The sequence below is a fragment of the Babylonia areolata genome, chromosome 1 (assembly GCF_041734735.1).
Source record: "Babylonia areolata isolate BAREFJ2019XMU chromosome 1, ASM4173473v1, whole genome shotgun sequence".
Lineage (NCBI taxonomy): Eukaryota > Metazoa > Mollusca > Gastropoda > Neogastropoda > Buccinidae > Babylonia > Babylonia areolata.
Genome location: NC_134876.1, coordinates 62,574,309 through 62,594,479, shown reverse-complemented (window position 1 = coordinate 62,594,479; position 20,171 = coordinate 62,574,309). Strand labels below are relative to the sequence as shown.

Here is a 20,171-nt window from a genome sequence, read left to right as displayed (position 1 = left end):
TTTTTTACCTATGCACAAACGAGGACGGGAACTAGTGGTATAGAACGACTGGAGTTTGAACAATATAACAAGGGGAATATTAAACCATTCGTTCTACAGAGGCTGACTATACCTATATACTCAGGAGGAAGGGAATTTAAACAAGGCTTTATCATCAAGACATGAACCATTTTGCCCTAAGAAAGAGACAGCTGCAAAGCGTTGTAGTGGGTTCCCGGACCATGGCCTCACTGGCAGTGCTGAAGGCGGTGCAGTCGGGCCGAGTCACCCAGACCCGCCTGCTGCTGGAGATGGGCAGTGCGGTGAACGGGCGGGACGCGGAGGGCAGGACGCCCCTCATGCACGCTCTCCTCCTGCACGACCCCAACGTCCGCACCCGCCTGCTGCGTCTGCTGCTGAGGGCGGGGGCCGTGGTCAGCCTGCCGGACAACCAGAAAAGGAACGCCCTCATGTGGGCCTGCCGCGCCGCCGGCAGTGATGACGTCAGACTCCTGCTGCATCACTGTGACGTGGAGCTGAACCTGAACGCGCAGAACGAGGAGGGGCAGACGGCGCTGTGGATCGCTGTGGACAGCGGGAAGGTGGACACGGTTCGCGAGATGCTGCGGGCCCTGTCCCAGCACGAGTTGAGCAGTGAGGTGGCGGACCTATGGGGCGTAACCCCAGCCATGCGAGCCGCCAGCCTGGGGTACCTCGACTGTCTGCGGGCGCTGATAGCACACCTGGACACCATCGCTAAATCCAACAACACCCTCATCAACATCGCCAAGATCAACCATATCCTGAAATCATTGTCTGTAGCGAATAAACCAGCGACCACGCCTGTGACCCCCCGACCCACACAACCAGAAACCAAGACCACGGCAGATCGGAAACTGCCTGCGATCCGAATCATACCGCCAGAAAGCTGCCCGTCTCTGACAGATACAAGTCCCAGACCTACCCAGCCCGAGCAAAGCAACAGCTCCACTTCATCTACCTTCGAATTTCGTCGTGACCCCATCAGTCGCGCCACCCCATTCTCCGTATACAACCTTCTACCCACCATCTCTCCCAGGTCGCAGCACTCTGCCCAAAAGTCGCCCGTACCATCAGACCTAGAAGATCCCAAATCCAGCAGTTCCCTTCAAGGGTCTAGAACAGAGGGAGTGAAGACGACCAGTACTTCAGTGAGGTTTGAGGACCACGGATGTACGCGGGGCGAGGAGAAGGGTTCCGTGTCCCTACACTTACCCCCTGTGATAAAAATCAGTACCACAAGGTCCGAGGACCTGGGACACTTGCTGGCTGAACGGAAACAGTGTGTGTCCCCGTCTTGTCTCTCCGGGCCTGCTGGGCGTCCTCCGCTGCCTGAGCCCAGGGCTTTGAGTCCGGGACGTGTCGTTCTGAAGCCCGTGGCCACCGTGACCATGGTGCAGCAGTCAATCCGGGACAGGTTACCCGGGCTCTTCGATATCATCGCTCAGCAGACTTCACTCTCCTTCAGAAAGGGGGCGATAGAGCCGATACCGAAGAAGATTACGATAAAGAAACCGTCACCACTACCACTTCCAATACCACGACGACCATCCCGAGGTATTCACTGGCCTTCTTCTCTCTCGCTCTGTCTGGTCAGATCCCTGCCTCTCTATCAGCATCACCACATCAACTTGATCACGTTGAAAAACTTCGAATAAAGCAGTAGAAAACTGGGTTGCTTCCTTAATAAATTATGTAGTCCTACTATTCGTGGTGGTGGTGGTGGTGGTGGTGGTGGTGGTTGGCTCTTACAAATAAATACTAACTATGCTCTATAATGCATCTATTCGTGAAAAAGTCTGTCAGTTATTTTATGCGCAAGACTTTATCTTCGTGGTGAAAATGTTTTGTTCTTGCAGTATTTTTCTTGTGCGTCTGATAGATTTTGCACTAATGTTGCGTGTGTTGCAGCTGTCACAACTGACGTTCCTTGAGTCTCTTTTTATCTTATTTTTCTTTTTTGATCAAGGAATGGCATGGAAAGTAGTCACAAAAATACATCCCCGTTTTCTGGAATTCAAGTCACTTCCCCTCTCTCCATTGTTTTTCTTATATTCAGAATTTGTCTGTCATTTGTCTTTCTGCCTTTTCGGTGAGTTCACTTGTAGTTTTCTTTTTCAGGTGTATCGTCTGCATTTCTTGAAAAAAATATGTTTGGGAGACTTAACTGCTCTGAAATCCATGCGCAAGGTTGTAGGAGGTTGTAGCACTACACACTGGACTGGGCACTCGCTGTATGTCCTACATTCATTTGTGTCACACGTAGCCCAAGGTTCGCTATATTCGGGTTGAATCTCGACACCCAAAACTCAGGTGACATGGCATGACGAGCGTAATCATTCGGGAAACTTGTAGGTACGGGGGGGTGGGGTGGGGGGCATGGGAGGATTTGTCTAAACACTGCACTGACACCACCAGACGGTAACACATTAAACAGAACAGCAAACATGTCACAATTTTGTTGTGTGGTGTCTGTGAACCGAGCCCACAGCATTCTGACAGCGAGCGTGATGGATAATTACTGATTTTCATTCTCTCTCTGTGTGTGTGTGTGTGTGTGTGTGTGTGTGTGTGTAGTGTAGTGTAGTGTCTGTCAGTGTGTGGTGTGTGCGTATGCGTCAGTGCGCGCTTGCGTGAGTACACGTGCGTGTGTGCCATGTGACGTGCATGCAGCTCCGTGAACATTTTTCATTCGTTTTCTCGAATTTTGTTGAGTGCGCCAGTACATGCGCTGCGTTCGTTTGTCAGTGTGGATGACCCTCGCAATGTGAGTATCCGGCTGAAGATTCATAAAAGATTTTTTTTGTTTTTTATGTCCAGCTGGACGCCGCTCAAAGTGGTCCAAGCTACGAGGCGTGGCGCTGGTGGGGGGACTGGCCAAAGTCAAGGCGGCAGCCAAGAACAAACTTCGCGTGGACAAACCGCAACGAAAGACGTCAGTATCTGGCAAGTAGCGGCCGGGGATGGCGGACTGCCATACGCGCGTCTCTTCGATCTTCACATAGTCCATGTGTTTGTTTGTATTTATTTTTATCACAACAGATTTCTCTGTGTGAAATTTGGGCTGCTCTCCCCAGGGAGAGCGGTTCGTTATACTGCAGCGCCACCCTTTTTTTTTCCATGCGTGCAGTTTTATTTGTTTTTCCAATCGAAGTGGATTTTTCTACAGAATTTTGTCAGGGACAACCCTTTTGTTGCCATGGGTTCTTTTACGTGCGCGAAGTGCATGCTGCACACGGGACCTCGGTTTATCGTCTCATCCGAATGACTAGCGTCCAGACCACCACTCAAGGTCTAGTGGAGGGGGAGAAAATGTCTGCGGCTGAGCCATGATTCGAACCAGCGCGGTCAGATTCTCTCGCTTCCTAGGCGGACGCGTTACCTCGAGGCCATCACTCCACTGCACTGCGCTGCAGTATGGAATCAGTGTTGCATGTCAGTCCATCTGTCGCGTGGACTGACGTTGTCTGTGTTATATTCCCTGTGACAACTGATTGTGGACACAGGTGTGCATCTGTAGTGTGTGTGTGTGTGTGTGTGTGTGTGTGTGTGTGTGTGTGTGTGTGTGTGTGGTTTTAGCCTATCGACAGTTATCATTTGGAATTTAGTGTATGAGTTGGGGGGTTTGTTTGTTTGTTTTTTCTTTCTTTTTTTTTTTTTTTTTTTGCCTGATCGTGTCAAGTTTCGTACAGTGTATTTGTAACGAACTTGTGATTGCACCGGCAAAAAAAGAATTTCCGCGTGGATTAATAAAGTATTTTTGATTTTGATTTCATTTGGTTAGCTGTTTGGTCGGATTACACTTGGTCAGTTGTATGATGTTTGGAACCTTTTGCCGACCAGTGTCATGGGGACAGAAAAGTAACGGTGTGAATGAACCAATATTCGATTTATTTCTTTGAATGCTAATTTCTTTGCTCTCTCTCTCTCTCTCTCTCTCTCTCTCTCTCTCTCTCTCTCTCTCCGGCTCTCTCCCTGTCTCTCTCTCTACGCTCCCCCTACCCCTCGCCACCGCCCCCCCCCCCCCGCGCCCCCCGAGCCCCTGTCTCTCAAACACAAACACACGTGCACACACTGTGACACTGGGCTGCACACACGCACACACACACACACACACACACACACACACACACACACACACCACAAACCCCGTGCATGCATACTAACCAGTGGTACATATACACACCAGCTCACTGAGGCACGCATTTACGCATATCACAACTGACTTCTACGCGTGTGTGCAAACCTGAACACACACACACACACACACACACACACACACACACACACACACACACACACACACACACACACACACAGACACTTTCTGACCCTCCTCCTCAAACAAAACACACACACATGCACACACACACACACGCGCGCGCGCGCACACACACACACACACACACACACACACACACACACACACACACACACACACACATATATATATACTCACACAGTGACTGAAAGACGGACGGACGAGGACGAAATGTATGTAAGGGAATAATACGACATTTGCCGACTCCATTAGCAGTTCAAAAACGATGTGGAGGGTCATTCCCGTCTTGTGTTGAGGTAATGGCAACTCCTTTTGAAAAATATTACCTTCTGAACAGACAGGAAAACGGTCAGATGTATAGGCAGATATCACACCATGCAGATGTGTGTGTGTGTGTGTGTGTGTGTGTGTGTGTGTGTGTGTGTGTGTGTGTGTTAATATTTCCGGCGGCTGTGGACGAAATACTGAATATTCTATGAACATACAAAAAGGCCGTGAGGGGATAACAGTGACTGGAGCGATGATGGTAAGATGAATGCGTCAGCCTTCGTGAATCGGCGCCCGAGAAAATCTGCCCGAGCGCACTGGTTCGATTCCGACACTTGCCAGTACTGTTTTCTCAGTCCCCGTCCACACAGTCCTTCGATCAGTGGTGGTCTGGACGCTAGTCAGTCGGATGATGAGGCGATAAACTGAGGTCCAGTGAGTAGCCCGCGCATCATCAGTTGTTCAATTAGCGCACGTCAGTGAAAGAACTCACCGTCGGCGGCAACCGTGTGACAAAAGGGTTGTCCCTGGCAACACTGATCACTGATGTCAAACTGAGTAGACTTCAGCCGTCCACTTCGATAGGAAAACAAAGACGCTTGCAGGCAGAAACAAAATAGAGACTCGGAGCGGCGCTCTCACTGCACTGGCAGCGACGGCGCTCTCACCACCGAACTTGTTTCACACAGAGAAATCTGTTGTGACAAAAGACTGAGTAATACAATACTACAATACTGAACACACACACCGGCATAGTACACGCACACACGCGCGCGCGCGCGCGCGCGTACGTTCACGCTTGACATACGTTCAAGAGGTATTTTTCAGTGCTCCACTGCATTTGCTAAAGAAGCTGCAAAGCATTGATTGTAAGGCTTATAAACTCGCTCTAGGTGTGCCCATTCTTACGTCAAATTTAGGGGCTTACAGAGAAGCAGGTGTTTTATCTCTTGATGAACAAAGGAAAGCTTCAGCCGCGAAATTCGTTATCAAATCTTTCGCATATGACACATTTTCAAAAGAAGAAGCTAATTTGAGTTCACAAAAAGATTTTGCTAAAAGAGCTAAGACGATACAGTCTATGACATCCATAAATACATTTGCATCAGATATCATTAGTGCTACGGAATCAAAAGACAAGCAAATTGCAAAAGTACCTACTTTTTCACCAGTCCCTGAATGGGAGCAGTGTAAAGCTACCTTTGACATGGATTATACAGATTTATCCAAGAACCAGTCACCATTTTTGTTAAAACCTGAAGTACTCTCACATATAGAAAATCAATATTCAAATTATCTAAAAATATACACAGACGGATCTGTTCTAGAAGATGGTAATTCAGGAGCGGCTTTTGTAATTCCTTCATTTAGAATAGAAAAAATTATACTATATTGGTAGACAATATTCCATTTTCACAGCTGAACTTATAGCCATACTTATGGCTTTAAATTATATTTCAGACATTCCGAAAACTGTAAGTGAAATTTTATTATGTGTAGACTCAAAGTCAGTATTACAAGCTATAGAATCTCCAAATTCAAAGAAGCGAATTGAGATGACAATGGAAATAAAACATATTATTCACCAACTGACAAAACAGGGCATTAAAATAACTTTCTGTTGGGTACCTTCGCACTGTGGCATATCTTCAAATGAGTGGGTAGACCAAGCAGCTAGAAGAAGAGCACGTGATTTCGAAGGCGCAATACAACTTGACATCCAGTTAGATCTACATGAATGCATTAGCTGTATAGAAAATGTATCTAGAAATCGATTTAAGAAATTACCCATAGATTCAAATAATCAATATTACCAATGTTGTGTAAACACAAAGAATGCAGCTTATCCCAAACATTTTCTAAATTCGACACCAGCTGCACATTCAAGACAAATTACAAGTCTAATGTATAGACTTCGTTTAAATGCCTTTCGCACAAAATTTTCTAACAATATAAAATGTGTATGCGGTAAGCAAATAACTGTAAGCCATTTACTCATTCATTGTCCGAGCATAAGACAGTTACTTCCAAAAGATGTAGTTGATGACTTTTCTTCCAATATTTCATTAGCCACTGAAAAGATTTTGAATGATTATTCATTGCTTAGAATGTTTTCAGAAATTTTAAACTCCAGTCCAATTGGTATCCTCCTTTGATGTATTATATTTAATAGTGTTATTTATATTTACATTGTTGTAGGTTAATACTTGTTGATATGCATATACGTATTCTCCTTCCCATGACAACTCATTCAATACATACCACAACCTCTTTAGACTTTTTCTTATAATGTACTTTTCCTCTGATACATAACATGATTTTTTTTTTTACACTAATATTCACATGCATTCCCTTTCCTTTATACACTACTTTACTCCTTTCCGTCTAAAAACACTTATAGTGAATAGACGTTAAACTGAAGAAAACACACACACACACACACACACACACACACACACACACACACACACACACACACACTGTGACACACACACACACACACACACACACACACACACACACACACACACACACACTCAAAACACAAACACAAACCCCCTACAGTTAACACTCTTTTGATTTTCTCATTGTTAAGAATTCATTATTTTGTTTTAATATCCCCCGTGGTTACATTGAATAAACTTGACTTTTTGCCTTGAATGATAATACAGTTGATCATCACTGATCAGTCATCATCATCATCGATCATCATTATTATTATCATTATTACTATCTTATTTCTTCACTACAATTCAACTTTTTAAAATACTATTATCATAAATGTTTTTGTTGTTGTGGTGGTGGTGGTTGTGGTGGTGATGAATGGTTTCCCTCGATCACATATGAAAAAGTGGTAGGACATTTGACTGCAATGGCTGAGAAATGTGATGAGTCTACAAGGGACGGAACTCGTTTGACGTCAGACACAATAAAATTGATAGTTCTCTCCCCTAGACAAAATTGAACTGTTGCGATCTTGGAAGGGTTTTTGCTGGTGTCAGTGTTGTCACTTGAAGACAAGAAAATGCGAATGTTTATGGATTAGATATGCAGATAGAAAGAAGAAGGGGTATTTGAAGATTGTTGTTTTCTTCCTTTCATAATCTGAAACCGACAAACAGCCTACAGAGAGAGATCAGACAGACATACACTGGCAGAAAGAGTGAAAATGACAATGACAAAATCTATATTTTCATCCAGTCATCGCACTTTCCATTGTCTAAACTAGATTCATAGGGCAAAATTACGGTGCATTCACAGACGCACATGCACAATTACAGACACATGTTGTTATTGTTGCTCTTCATCTGCTTGTTTCTTCTCCGTCTCTCTCTCTCTCTCTCTCTCTCTCTCTCTCTCTCTTTTTATTTTATTTTATTTTTTTCCCTTTTTTTCCCCTTTTTTAAATTTTTTATTATTATTTTTTTCATTGATGGCTTGATGAAAAAAAAGCAGTTGTTGTTTATTCAATTTACCATTATGAAATAAAATCCTGACTTGACACATAGACACGCAGACACACACATGACAATATCAGTGGGCACAGACACTCAGTGACGGACGGACACACACGTGACAATATCAGTGGGCACAGACACTCAGTGACGGACACACACGTGACAATATCAGTGGGCACAGATACTCAGTGACGGACACACACGTGACAATATCAGTGGGCACAGACACTCAGAGACGGACACACACGTGACAATATCAGTGGGCACAGACACTCAGTGACGGACACACACGTGACAATATCAGTGGGCACAGACACTCAGTGACGGACACACACGTGACAATATCAGTGGGCACAGACACTCAGTAACGGACGGACACACACGTGACAATATCAGTGGGCACAGACACTCAGTGACGGACACACACGTGACAATATCAGTGGGCACAGACACTCAGTGACGGATGGACACACACGTGACAATATCAGTGGGCACAGACACTCAGTGACAGACACACACGTGACAATATCAGTGGGCACAGACACTCAGTGACAGACACACACGTGACAATATCAGTGGGCACAGACACTCAGTGACGGACACACACGTGACAATATCAGTGGGCACAGACACTCAGTGACGGACACACACGTGACAATATCAGTGGGCACAGACACTCAGTGACGGACACACACGTGACAATATCAGTGGGCACAGACACTCAGTGACAGACACACACGTGACAATATCAGTGGGCACAGACACTCAGTGACGGACACACACGTGACAATATCAGTGGGCACAGACACTCAGTGACGGACACACACGTGTCAATATCAGTGGGCACGGACACTCAGTGACGGACACACACGTGACAATATCAGTGGGCACAGACACTCAGTGACGGACACACACGTGACAATATCAGTGGGCACAGACACTCAGTGACGGACACACACGTGACAATATCAGTGGGCACAGACACTCAGTGACGGATGGACACACACATGACAATATCAGTGGGCACAGACACTCAGTGACGGACGGACACACACGTGACAATATCAGTGGGCACAGACACTCAGAGACGGACACACACGTGACAATATCAGTGGGCACAGACACTCAGTGACGGACACACACGTGACAATATCAGTGGGCACAGACACTCAGTGACGGACACACACGTGACAATATCAGTGGGCACAGACACTCAGTGACGGACACACACGTGACAATATCAGTGGGCACAGACACTCAGTGACGGACACACACGTGACAATATCAGTGGGCACAGACACTCAGCGACACACACGTACGAGGAAGACAAAGAAGCAAGCCGGGAGGAGAGGGGGAGAGGCAGACAGAGAGAAAGAGATATATAAAAACATTAAGAGACAGAAAAGAGATGAAAGAAAGACATCAGAAAAATAAACGGAGAGAACTGTTCAAATATTATAGAAAAAAAAGACACAGACACACTGAGACTCACAAAGACACACACACACACACACACACACACACACACACACACACACAGACTGAGAGAGAGAGAGAGAAAGAGAGAGAGAGAGAGAGAGAGAACATTGGGAAGGTGAATACCACGATAAAGCAGCGGTCAGGTTTCAAAGCATTCTCTCTTGGAGCAGAGTGGACTGCTGCATCACTACTGTACACAGCGTGGCGACGATACCACTCACAGAGTACAGAGCGCGGCCCATCGTATCAGCTACCATGTGATGCCCCAGCCACTAGCCTGGCAACATGTTAGGCTTCAGCACGGAGTCAAATAAACCCTGAATTCCCATCATGTCACAGAGACAGGGCAGTCGTTCTTCAACAGTGCAATGAACTCAGCCCAGCGAAAGTTCAAGAAAAAACGTGTTGTTTATTTGTTTGTTTGTTTGTTTGTTTTTATTATTATTACTCTGTGTGTCTCTGTCTGTGTGTCTGTGTGTGTCTGCCGGTGAGTGTGTGTCAGTGTGCTTTGTGTGTGTGTGTGTGTGTGTGTGTGTGTGTGTGTGTGTGTGTGTGTGTGTGTGTGTGTGCTTGTGTGTGTGTGTCTGTGTGTCTGTGTGTCTGTGTCTGTGTGTCTATGTGTCTCTGGACGGGGGTGTGGTATTCAGTCAGTGAGTGGGTGAGCCTGTGCGTGTGTGTGTGTGTGTGTGTGTGTGTGTGTGTGTGTGTTACCATCAACTAACGCTGAGCTGTATCACACATACAAGCTGATGCATTCTTGCTGCTGGAAACAAAGTGTCTCTTTCTCATGGTTGTGTGAGGATCTTGGTGGGGGTGGGGGTGGGGGTGGGGGATTGAATCAGAAAGAAAGACGTATTGTGAAAGGGAGAGGAGAGGCAGGAGGGGGCAGAGAAAGAACAGAACCAAACCAACAGGTACAAGAGAAACTGCGATAAGGAATTCCTGAACTTTTCTTCTTTTTTTTGAAGAGTATATCAAATGTCAGATCTGAGAATCAAAACAACTATACGTATTCAGTTGTAATTTCTTCAAAAAAAAAAAGAAGAAAATGTAGATTTTGTTTATTATGCTTATTTTGGATGCTGCTGCTGCTGCTGCTGCTGCTGCTGTGTGTGTGTGTGTGTGTGTGTGTGTGTGTGTGTGTGTGTGTGTGTGTGTGTGTGTGTGTGTGTGTGTGTGTGTGTGTGTGTGTGTGTGTGTGTGGACGGGACGTGCGTATATTCGTGTGTGTATGTGTGCGTGTTATGGGTGTGAACATGTGTTGCACTGTGACAACCTAGCTGGTCTCCGGCCTTTGGAAGAGCAGCTCATATTTCACAGAGAGAAACATGTTCACACGATACAATACACAACACAACATGAAAGTCTATCGCAAACGACGAAGACGTCTTTGACTCCGGAGACGAGATCTCAGCCCAAAGGCAGACGAACAAATGTCGCGCTGCACTGTGGGCAGCCTGGCAATAGCAGATGGTGGATCTCGCCTCCTCTCTTCAGTGATGTTGCGGGATTGACCCTTCTGGCTGAGGTCCTGAAGAGCCCTCTCCGCAGTCAAACACCAAACTCCCTTGAAGACAGCCCGCCAGCTGCTGCTGTCAGCGGCAAGGGATTCCCACCCGAGGATATTGAATGCTACACTGAGACCGCAAGTGAAACTTTCAGACAGTCCTTGAAATGCTTCAGTGGTCTCAGTTCCTCAATTTCAGCCCGGTCAGTTGTGCTGGCAGCCACCTCGGAAAAGAAGACGGACAATCTTAGCAATCTCGTGTTGTTCATTCGGACCATAACTTTTGTCCAACCCATGGAAGCTGGTATTTCCAGATGAGTGTTTCAACTTTAGTCACTTCTTTGCGAGGCTCTGCGAAGTACACCTGGAAACTCTGTCGGCCTCACATGAAACGCCCATGATCTAACACAAGCATCGGAGGTGGAATTGATCACATGCTCTGACCTGTTTCCTGTTCAGCGTCCAAGTCTCACAGCCGTGGATCTGACTAACTGCAGTGTACACTGCCAACTTGGTAGTCAGTTTGATGTCGCGGCGTCCAATCCACATTCGTGTCCACATCCTGCCGAAGGACGCACCTGCCTTTCCGAGTCTGTCTGAGGCTTCTTTGTACATGTTACAGGCTGAGGAAAGGAAGCTTTCCAGGTATGTGGAATGCTCCTCTTTGCCCTTAGCTTTGCTCTCTGTTTCGATCTGAGGCCGTCTGGAGGGGCAAGGCCTGGTACAGGCTGAAGCATTACTTCTGTTTTCTGCGGGCTGATGGTCAGTCTAAAGGCCTTTGCTGTTTCTGAGAGGCAGCTAGCAAGTTCTTGCAGGTCTGGTTCGTCAGGTCAATGCAAGAGCACTGTCATCTTCAAACAGGAGGTCTTTCACTGAAGCCTCCAAGACAAAAAGACAACATAGGCAGATATGGTTAGAAAAATGAAGAGATAAAAATCCTTTTAGGAAAGGCTTTTTTAAAATCAATAAACAACTGTTTCAACGTTACAAAATAAACACACACACACACACACACACACACACACACACACACACACTGACTCTCTTTCTCTCTCTCTAGTCTCTCTATCTCTCTCTCTCTCTCTCTCTCACACACACACACACACACACACACACACTGACTCTCTTTCTCTCTCTCTCTAGTCTCTCTATCTCTCTCACACACACACACACACACACACACACACACACACACACACACACACACACACACACACACACACACACACACACACACACACACACACACACACACACACACCACGCTGTACGGAGCAGGGGGGGTGATGGGCGGATACCATGATAAACGGCGGTCAGGTTTCAAGGCACTACGCGTTCTGCCGCGGAGAACTAGGCATTCACACATACGATACGTCCCGTGCGTCCTATCCAATCCCCTCACCCCCAGCCCCGTCCTCCCCGGCGGCCGCTCGCAGACTTAAAAGGCATCAAATGAATTCTTGAAGGACTGAGACACTACAGTGCAATGAACTTCTCGTGAAGTATACTGAGAAGACCTTTCACCACGTAGTACTGAAGCCACCATAACTGCTGCAAACAAAGGCTTTCTTTCTTGTGGTGGTAGTAGCAGCAGAGTCTGGTTCTTCGTTGGTAGTTACACTCCAGACAGGAGGGAGGTGAAGAAAAACTGGACTGAAAGAACGGAAAGAGATGAAGGGAAGAAACAGAGAAAGAGAAACGAGACAGACAGACAGGGAGACAGACAGACAGACAGACAGACAGACAGACAAAGTGAGAGAGAGAGGGAAAGGAAACAAAATGTTATTTATATCATTAGACAGGCAGACAGACAGAGACATACAGACAGACACACAGATTGAGAGACACGTACAGACTGACAGACAGACAGACAGAGAGTGAGAGGGCCAGGAGAGGGGAGGGGAGGGGAGGGGGGGGCACGAAATTGTATTTTACCAGACTAACGAGATATGCAAATGTATGTGTTTCGTGCGCGCCGCGCGTGTGTGTGTGTGTGTGTGTGTGTGTGTGTGTGTCACGGTGTGTGTGTGTGTGTGTGTGTGTTTTAACTCAGTTGAGCATGGGGGGATAACAAAAATATGCATTGAAAAAAAGTAGATTGAAAAAACTGATAAAGAATTATTTCCAAGAAAAGAACACCAGGGAGAGATAGACGAGGGATGGTGGAGAACAGAGAGAAGAGAGTCAGAGACAGAGACAGGGAGGGAGACTGAGAGAGAGATGGAACACTGAACGAAAGGAAGAACGAAAGAAAGAAAGAAAAGAAAGAAAGAACACTCGAAAATGAATTAAGTGATAAAATATTTCCCGCAGAAAAAGGATCATGTAAGAAAAGAAGAAAAAAAGGTTAGGGAGAAAAAGAATTGAAACACTGAAATAAAAAAGACTGAGAGACAGACAGACAGACAGAGAGATTTCAGATTTCAGATGATTTATTCATCTAAGGCCATAGCCCTATATGAACAAGGGGCGATAACAGAGATTAACATGCGTCACTGCAACTATGTAAACACAATAAGCATAACCAGATGCCAAAACAATAATATTAGGATACTAGTGTTTCTCTCAGCTGAAGTGCTCGAAATAAATACATAGCTAAACTGTATATTGTTTCATTATCAATCGATGACATCAGTAAACATGATCTAAACAGACATGGATGTGAACTCGAAGGTCTGTTAGGGCTGGGCACTTCAAAACAAAATGACCTTCATCCTCTCTGGACTCCTCGCACAGAGGACATAATAATTCTGAATTATTCACGATTTTATAACGATATCTGTGCACTTTTATATCAGAAATACCAAATCTAAATCTAGTTAGAGTACATCGCAGGTGTCTGTTCACGTTCTCAAGGCCTGACTAAGCGCGTTGGGTTACGCTGCTGGTCAGGCATCTGCTTGGCAGATGTGGTGTAGCGTATATGGATTTGTCCGAACGCAGTGACGCCTCCTTGAGCTACTGAAACTGAAACTGTTACACAAAAGGTATCTCCTCACTGTATGATTAAGCATATACATTCTATACATACTAAACCTTTCACTTGAACGAATGTGGCTTTCCCACTCTTGCCACCTACAGTCGATAAGTCTTTGGCGAAACATTTGTACAAATCTATTTTCATCACCTACTCCTTGAGAGAGAGAGAGAGAGAGAGAGAGAGAGAGAGAGAGAGAGAGAGAGAGAGAGAGACAGACAGACAGACAGACAGACAGACAGACAGACACAGACACAGAGACAGAGACACAGAGTGAGAGAGAGACAGAGAGAGAGTGAGAGAGAGAGAGTGAGAGAGAGAGAGTGAGAGAGAGAGATGGGGGGAAAAGTGTTGCAGCTCTACAGAAAAAACAACGAAAAGAAAAGAAGGAAAAAAAACAACTGACCGGGCCGTTCTTTTCACAGGAAACTTCAAACTCCTTTTCTTCGGGCCAATACAACGCTCTCCCAGAACTTGTCGGCATTTGAATATGACCTTGGGCATAACCTTGACCGTTTCCTTTGAAGAAACTAAGTAACTGTCAGGAAAAAAACACACAAAAACCCACTGTCAGGTTGTACAGAAGACAGGGAGGGTGGAGGTGGGGTGAGAAGTGTGGGATTTGTGGGGGTCGGTGCTGGCCAGTGAAGATGTTTGTTGTTGCTGACTCGTGACACAGGGAGCTTCATGGCCAACCCAGTATGCCTCAGTGACTTGTTTTCATACTTGACTTCCAACTGGAACCATCGCATTCACCCGCGACACGTCTTTATAGCTTCAGTCTTCCACTTCCTATCTTTCCTCGTCGAAAATCATGACCAGCCATGCATGAGACGACTAGGGTGGGTAAAACAAACAAATAGAAAACAAGTAAAAAGTGTTTGTTTAACGGTTGCTGTTTAAAACAAATGTGTGTGTCAGTGTCACGGATATCAAAGAGACTGGTAGCTGCCTGCTTGTGTTCAGTGGTGAGGACCATGTGAAGTGTGGAATCGTGTGTTGTGGGGTGTTTTTGGAACAGGTTTTGGTGAGGCCAACATTTCCATAGTGATCACAGCCGCTGACGTTGATTGTGTGTGTGTGTGTGTGTGTGTGTGTGTGTGCATACTAGTCAGACGGCTGGGGTGGTTAAAACAAACAGCCTGTGACAAACCGGAAAATAAGGGTTAAAAAAAATCAGCATCTGTTTTTCGGTTGCTGTTAAAATAAATGTGTGTATGTGTTCGTGGATGTGTGCGCTCGCTTCGAGTGTGTGTGTGAGTGTGTTTGTGCCAGTGTGTGTGTGTGTGTGTGTGTGTGTGTGTTTGTGTGTGTGTGTGTGTGTGTGCATACTAGTAAGACGGCTAGGGTGGGTAAAGCAAACAAACAAAAAAACTATCTGTTTATCGGTTGCAGTGTTTGAAATAAATGTGTGTGCGCGTGCGCGCTCGCTCGACTAGGAGTGTGTGTGTGTGTGTGTGTGTGTGTGCACGCGCGCACACACTGTGACAACAACTCAGTTGACAACAACGCGACCAACTGAGGTCGAAAAGTAACAAGAAGAAGAGGAACAAGAACAACAACACCAAGAAGAAGAAGAAGAAGAAGAAAGAAGAAGAAAAACAGCTGAATCAAGACAACAACAACAACAACAACACCAAGAAGAAGGAGAAGGACGGGGAGAAGGACGCCGAGAGAACAACAAGAAACACTGAACAACGTGAAAAGAACAGGAGGGACGGAAATAAATTCACCCATGTTTCCCCAAGCCCGGATATCGTAAATATGTCCGCTTGTATCATTTGGCGTGATAACACGGTCTGTAAAATTCCTGTTGATAGTTTCGTTAACTGCTGTCTGACAGGTGTGCCAGTAATGGAATGATCTTACTGACCCACTTTCTCTGTCAGGATGCTCTTTCTTTCTTCCTTCTCTTGAACGACACACTGATCTATTTCATTTGGGAGAATGAGTTTTAGAAGTATGCTGTGTGTGCGTGTGTGTGTGTGTGTGGCGGGGAGCGTTGTGTGGAGGTATGTTGTGTGCATGTGTGTGTACTGACCAATGTGCACGTGCGTGCACGTTAGTTCCAAGGCTGATAAAGACTTTTCTTTTCTCAGTTTTTTCCTTTCTTAAGCTGGACTGACACAGAAAATAATGAAACATAATATAGCTTACCTAGGACAGGTATTGTGAGGGGAGATAACTACCAAGATGTAGAATACTCCGTTTGACAATCAGTTTTTTCACTTCCTGTGCGCAACATGACCGTGACGCGAACGTTTTTTCACTATCGCCGGTTGTCTCCCGTAGATCTCTCTCTCTCTCTCTCTCTCTCTCTCTCAGATGCAGAGCCGTATTGCAAAATCTAAGTTGTGATCTGTGTATTTGTCTATTCCTATTGCATTGTACCATTGGCCTTTTATTTCATTTTATTTTCCCCCATTTGTATTATCCCACCTTTTGTTTCTTCTTTTAAAATTATCTTTGCTCTTCCTCTGTAGCCGTCATCCTGTTATCGTCATGTTTCCTTGTTTCTCTATGACTCAAAAGGGTTAATGGGAATAAACAAACTCTGTCGGAAACTCTGAAACACACACACACACACACACACACACACACACACACACACACACACACACACACGTTTTTGTCTAGTTGTAATACACATACCTTTAGTTTTCGTTGCACGTGTGTGTTTCAATGCAACGAAAACTAAAGGTATGTGTATTACAACCAGACAAAAACGTCAAAACAATTCAACAGACATTTTCTATTTCTCTCTCTGGATTTAAAATTGAGGAAGTAGAATCGCATAAGGTACTAGGTATAATCATTGATAATAATATATCTTGGTCCGACCATGTTGCTTATCTGTGTAAAAGAATATCTCGAAAAGTATTTCAACTGTCTCAAATTAAACATTTTCTTAATATCCATGCTCGTAAAAAGTTCTTTCAAGCACATATCCAATCAGTTGTAGATTAAGCCTCGACACTATGGGATTCAGCTAGCGCAAACATTCGAAAACCCTTAAACAGATCGTATAAACGTGTTTTTAAACTAGTTCTTTTAAAATCCAGCTCATTGACCGCTGCTGATTATAAATCATTGAACATTCTTCCACTGTATCTAAGGCTAGAAAACAACAAGGCTCTGTTTATGCACAAAGTAACTGGAGCAGCTCCTCCTGGTATTGTAGATAACTTTCCAATAAACAGCAATAGACACTTTCATAAACTTACAATACCTCTTCCAAGAATTGATCTCTTTAAGTCAAGTCTTTCATACAGTGGTAGTTCGAACTGGAATAATCTGCCTTCCTCTTTAAAACAGATAACCAGCAGTGTTAACTTCAGAAGCTCCGTTTACAAAAACTGTTTGTTTGATAAAATGGAGAATATATGAGTGATGTAAGTCAAACTTAATGACAATGCTATCCTACTTAAACAAGAAATGTTAAAACAAAATGTCATGCACTATTCTTCTTCTTCTTCTTCTAATTAGTATTATTATTATTAGTATCCATAGTAGTAGTAGTAGTAGTAGTAGTAGTAGTAGTAGTAGTAGTAGTATAGTTGTGTTGTTGTTGTTATTGTTGTAATTAAGGGATTGTGCATATGCAAGTGCATTCGTTTGTGTGTGTGAAGTGTCTGTTTTATCATTTGCATTTATTTTTCTGGCTGTGACATTGTTTTGTTCTTTCGCTCTTCTTTCTTTTTCATTATTTTTATTTATTTACTTAGCAGTAGTTGTGGTAATGGTAGTAGTGGTAGTAGTGATAGTTGTAGTGGTAAAGTTGGCTTCATTGGTGTCAGTGTTTTTTGTGGGTTTGTTGTTGTTGTTGTTGTTTTGTTTTCAGTTTGTTTGTTTTTTTGTTTGTTGTTGTTGTTGTTTTTTTTGGGGGGCGGGGGATGAGGGGGGGTGTAGTTAGTTGGGGTTTTTTTTTTGGTTTGTTTGTTTGTTTTTGTTTGTTTGTTTTTTGTTGTTGTTTTTTTTGTTTTTTTGAGGGGGGAGGGGGAGTCGGGGGGGGGGTATCATTATTATTATCAATTTTTGCTTGTTTGTTTGTTTGCTTGTTGATTTTCTTTGCCTCGAGGGCTGGATGAAAAAAAAAGAATGTCCTTGCTTATTCCACTTCCCTCATTAAAGAAAATTCTAACATACGAATGAAAGAAAGCTTTGTATATATCTGAATAGCTGTAGAACGAAAACGACAACTGAAAAAGAGAAGCAAACCAGAATATTTTTTATGTATCAAAAAACGTGTTCAGAAACAGTAATCATTCACGCTTCAGTGTACCTCCACAAGGTTAATGAAGTATGATTTAATGCTTGTTTGTCGGTATGCCACCAGGATTTAAGCAAAAAGTTGTGGATTTTGAGTGGATGTGTGGACTGTTGATAAGATTTTCCTGGCTTGTGTACGATACTTTTTTTCTTTTTTTTCTTTTTTTAAAATAATTCTCTTCAAACGGAATGCCAGCGTAATATCTGCAGAAAATATGAATTGTTTGATTTCCATGAATCTTTGTGTGATGTTGGGCTATGGGATCATTGAGGTAAACCAGAGGGCTTTCAAGACAGGTAGGAAATTTACTACGATCTGTTTATTCTAGCTATATATTAGAAAACTATGCGGCGCTGGCGTAGGAATGCACTTTATGAGATTACTTTTTTTCCGTGGGGTAAAGAAGATTAACTTTGGCAGAAATATTTTCGCACTGCCAGAAACTTTTTTTTTCTCATCTTTTCTTTTATATTTCTGAAAGTTTATGGGGAAGCATATTCTTGTATTTTCATATCTCAGTAACCCTAGCATTTGACTATATGTGATGGAACTGCGAAAACAACAATGGTTAGAAATATAATTATGTGCCTTTGCCTTATAAAGATTAACATAACCTTATTCTATTCCCTTCTATTTCATTTTCATGGGCTTTATTGTTGTTGTTGTTTTATATGCACGAATACAGCTTCCCATGTGGTCTAGTGGTTAGGATTCCTGGCTTTCACCCAGGCGGCCCGGGTTCGATTCCCGGCATGGGAACTTTTTTTTCCCCCTTCTTCTTCTTCTTCTTTTTCCCTTCTTTTTAGCCTCTTTGAGAAGCTGAAATTGTTTTAGTATACTGAGTTTCTTTTTGTTTCAGCCGTTTTGTTTCAGAATTCCGTCGGCTACGTCATGGCAGCGGCCGCCCAAAACGGACAAAGTTCTTCCGTCAGTAAAGGCCCTCTTACTCTAACATGAGTGAAATGAATTTGTTTATTTTGGCCCGTGTGTTTACCACGGTGAATCATCTCAACGTTCCGACCATGATCATCACCCGACATGACTTGATCTACAAACAAAACTTCACAGCCCGTTGGCGGATAAGCTGACTGAGGGCGGGGTAAAGGGAGGTCACACCCAGGTTATTAGTTGCGGTTATCTTTCCTTCTCAAGTTGGAGAGAGAGAGAGAGCGGAACAGAGTTGCTGCCATCTCAACAGATCGCATTAATTTAGGTCCTTGTAATCTGACTTAGTGGCAGACTGAGGGCCTGTACGCAGAAGGTTACCTTTGTCGGAATAGAAACAGAAGCCGGTATCCAAGAACTGAGACTCTTCAGCAGAGATGAATGTCTTCTGCCTTTTTCTCCAAGTGCTACAAGGTCAGCCGCTGAATGTGTGAACGAACGCGGTGGCCACATTGAGCTGTGTACTTCAGTAAACGTTTCAGACGCTCAGTGTTCGTGAGGTTCTGGGTTCGAATGCTGCTCTCGCCCGTTCTCCCAAGCTTGACTGACAAATAAAACTGAGCATCAAGTCATTCGGATAAGACGATAAACCGAGGTCCTGGCGTGTGCAGCTTGCACGACACTTGGCGCACTAAAAAAAAGAACCCGCCATGGCAATAAGTGTTGTCATCTGGCAAAATTATGTAGAATAAACTCACTCTGATTGATTATACGCATGCGCTCAAGGCCTGACTGAGCGCATTGGGTTATGCTGCTGGTCAGGCATCTGTCTAAGTAACAAGAACAAGGTATCTGCCTAGCACATGTGGTGTAGCGTATAATTATGGATTTGTCCGAACACAATGACGCCTCCTTGAGAAACTGAAACAAAAACGTTAGTATACACGTCAGTCTCCTGTAATATGTTGCTGAAACAGTCTTCCATGGGAACTGTTGAGGCAGTGAGACTGGGGACTGGAAGACAGCTA

General features: G+C 44.3%; 1 protein-coding gene and 1 non-coding gene across 2 annotated transcripts; both read left to right on the top strand.

Annotated features, from left to right (window-relative positions):
- Positions 1–221: 221 nt before the first annotated feature.
- LOC143285662 (uncharacterized) lies at positions 222–3,698 on the top strand. Its single transcript, XM_076593093.1, has 2 exons — positions 222–1,575; positions 2,839–3,698. The coding sequence occupies exons 1-2, from the start codon at positions 222–224 to the stop codon at positions 2,970–2,972; spliced, it is 1,488 nt and encodes a 495-aa protein (XP_076449208.1). The 3' UTR covers positions 2,973–3,698.
- A 15,247-nt stretch (positions 3,699–18,945) lies between these two features.
- Positions 18,946–19,017, top strand: Trnae-uuc (transfer RNA glutamic acid (anticodon UUC)). The gene has a single exon. It is a non-coding gene; the product is annotated as a tRNA-Glu (tRNA).
- Positions 19,018–20,171: the final 1,154 nt, after the last annotated feature.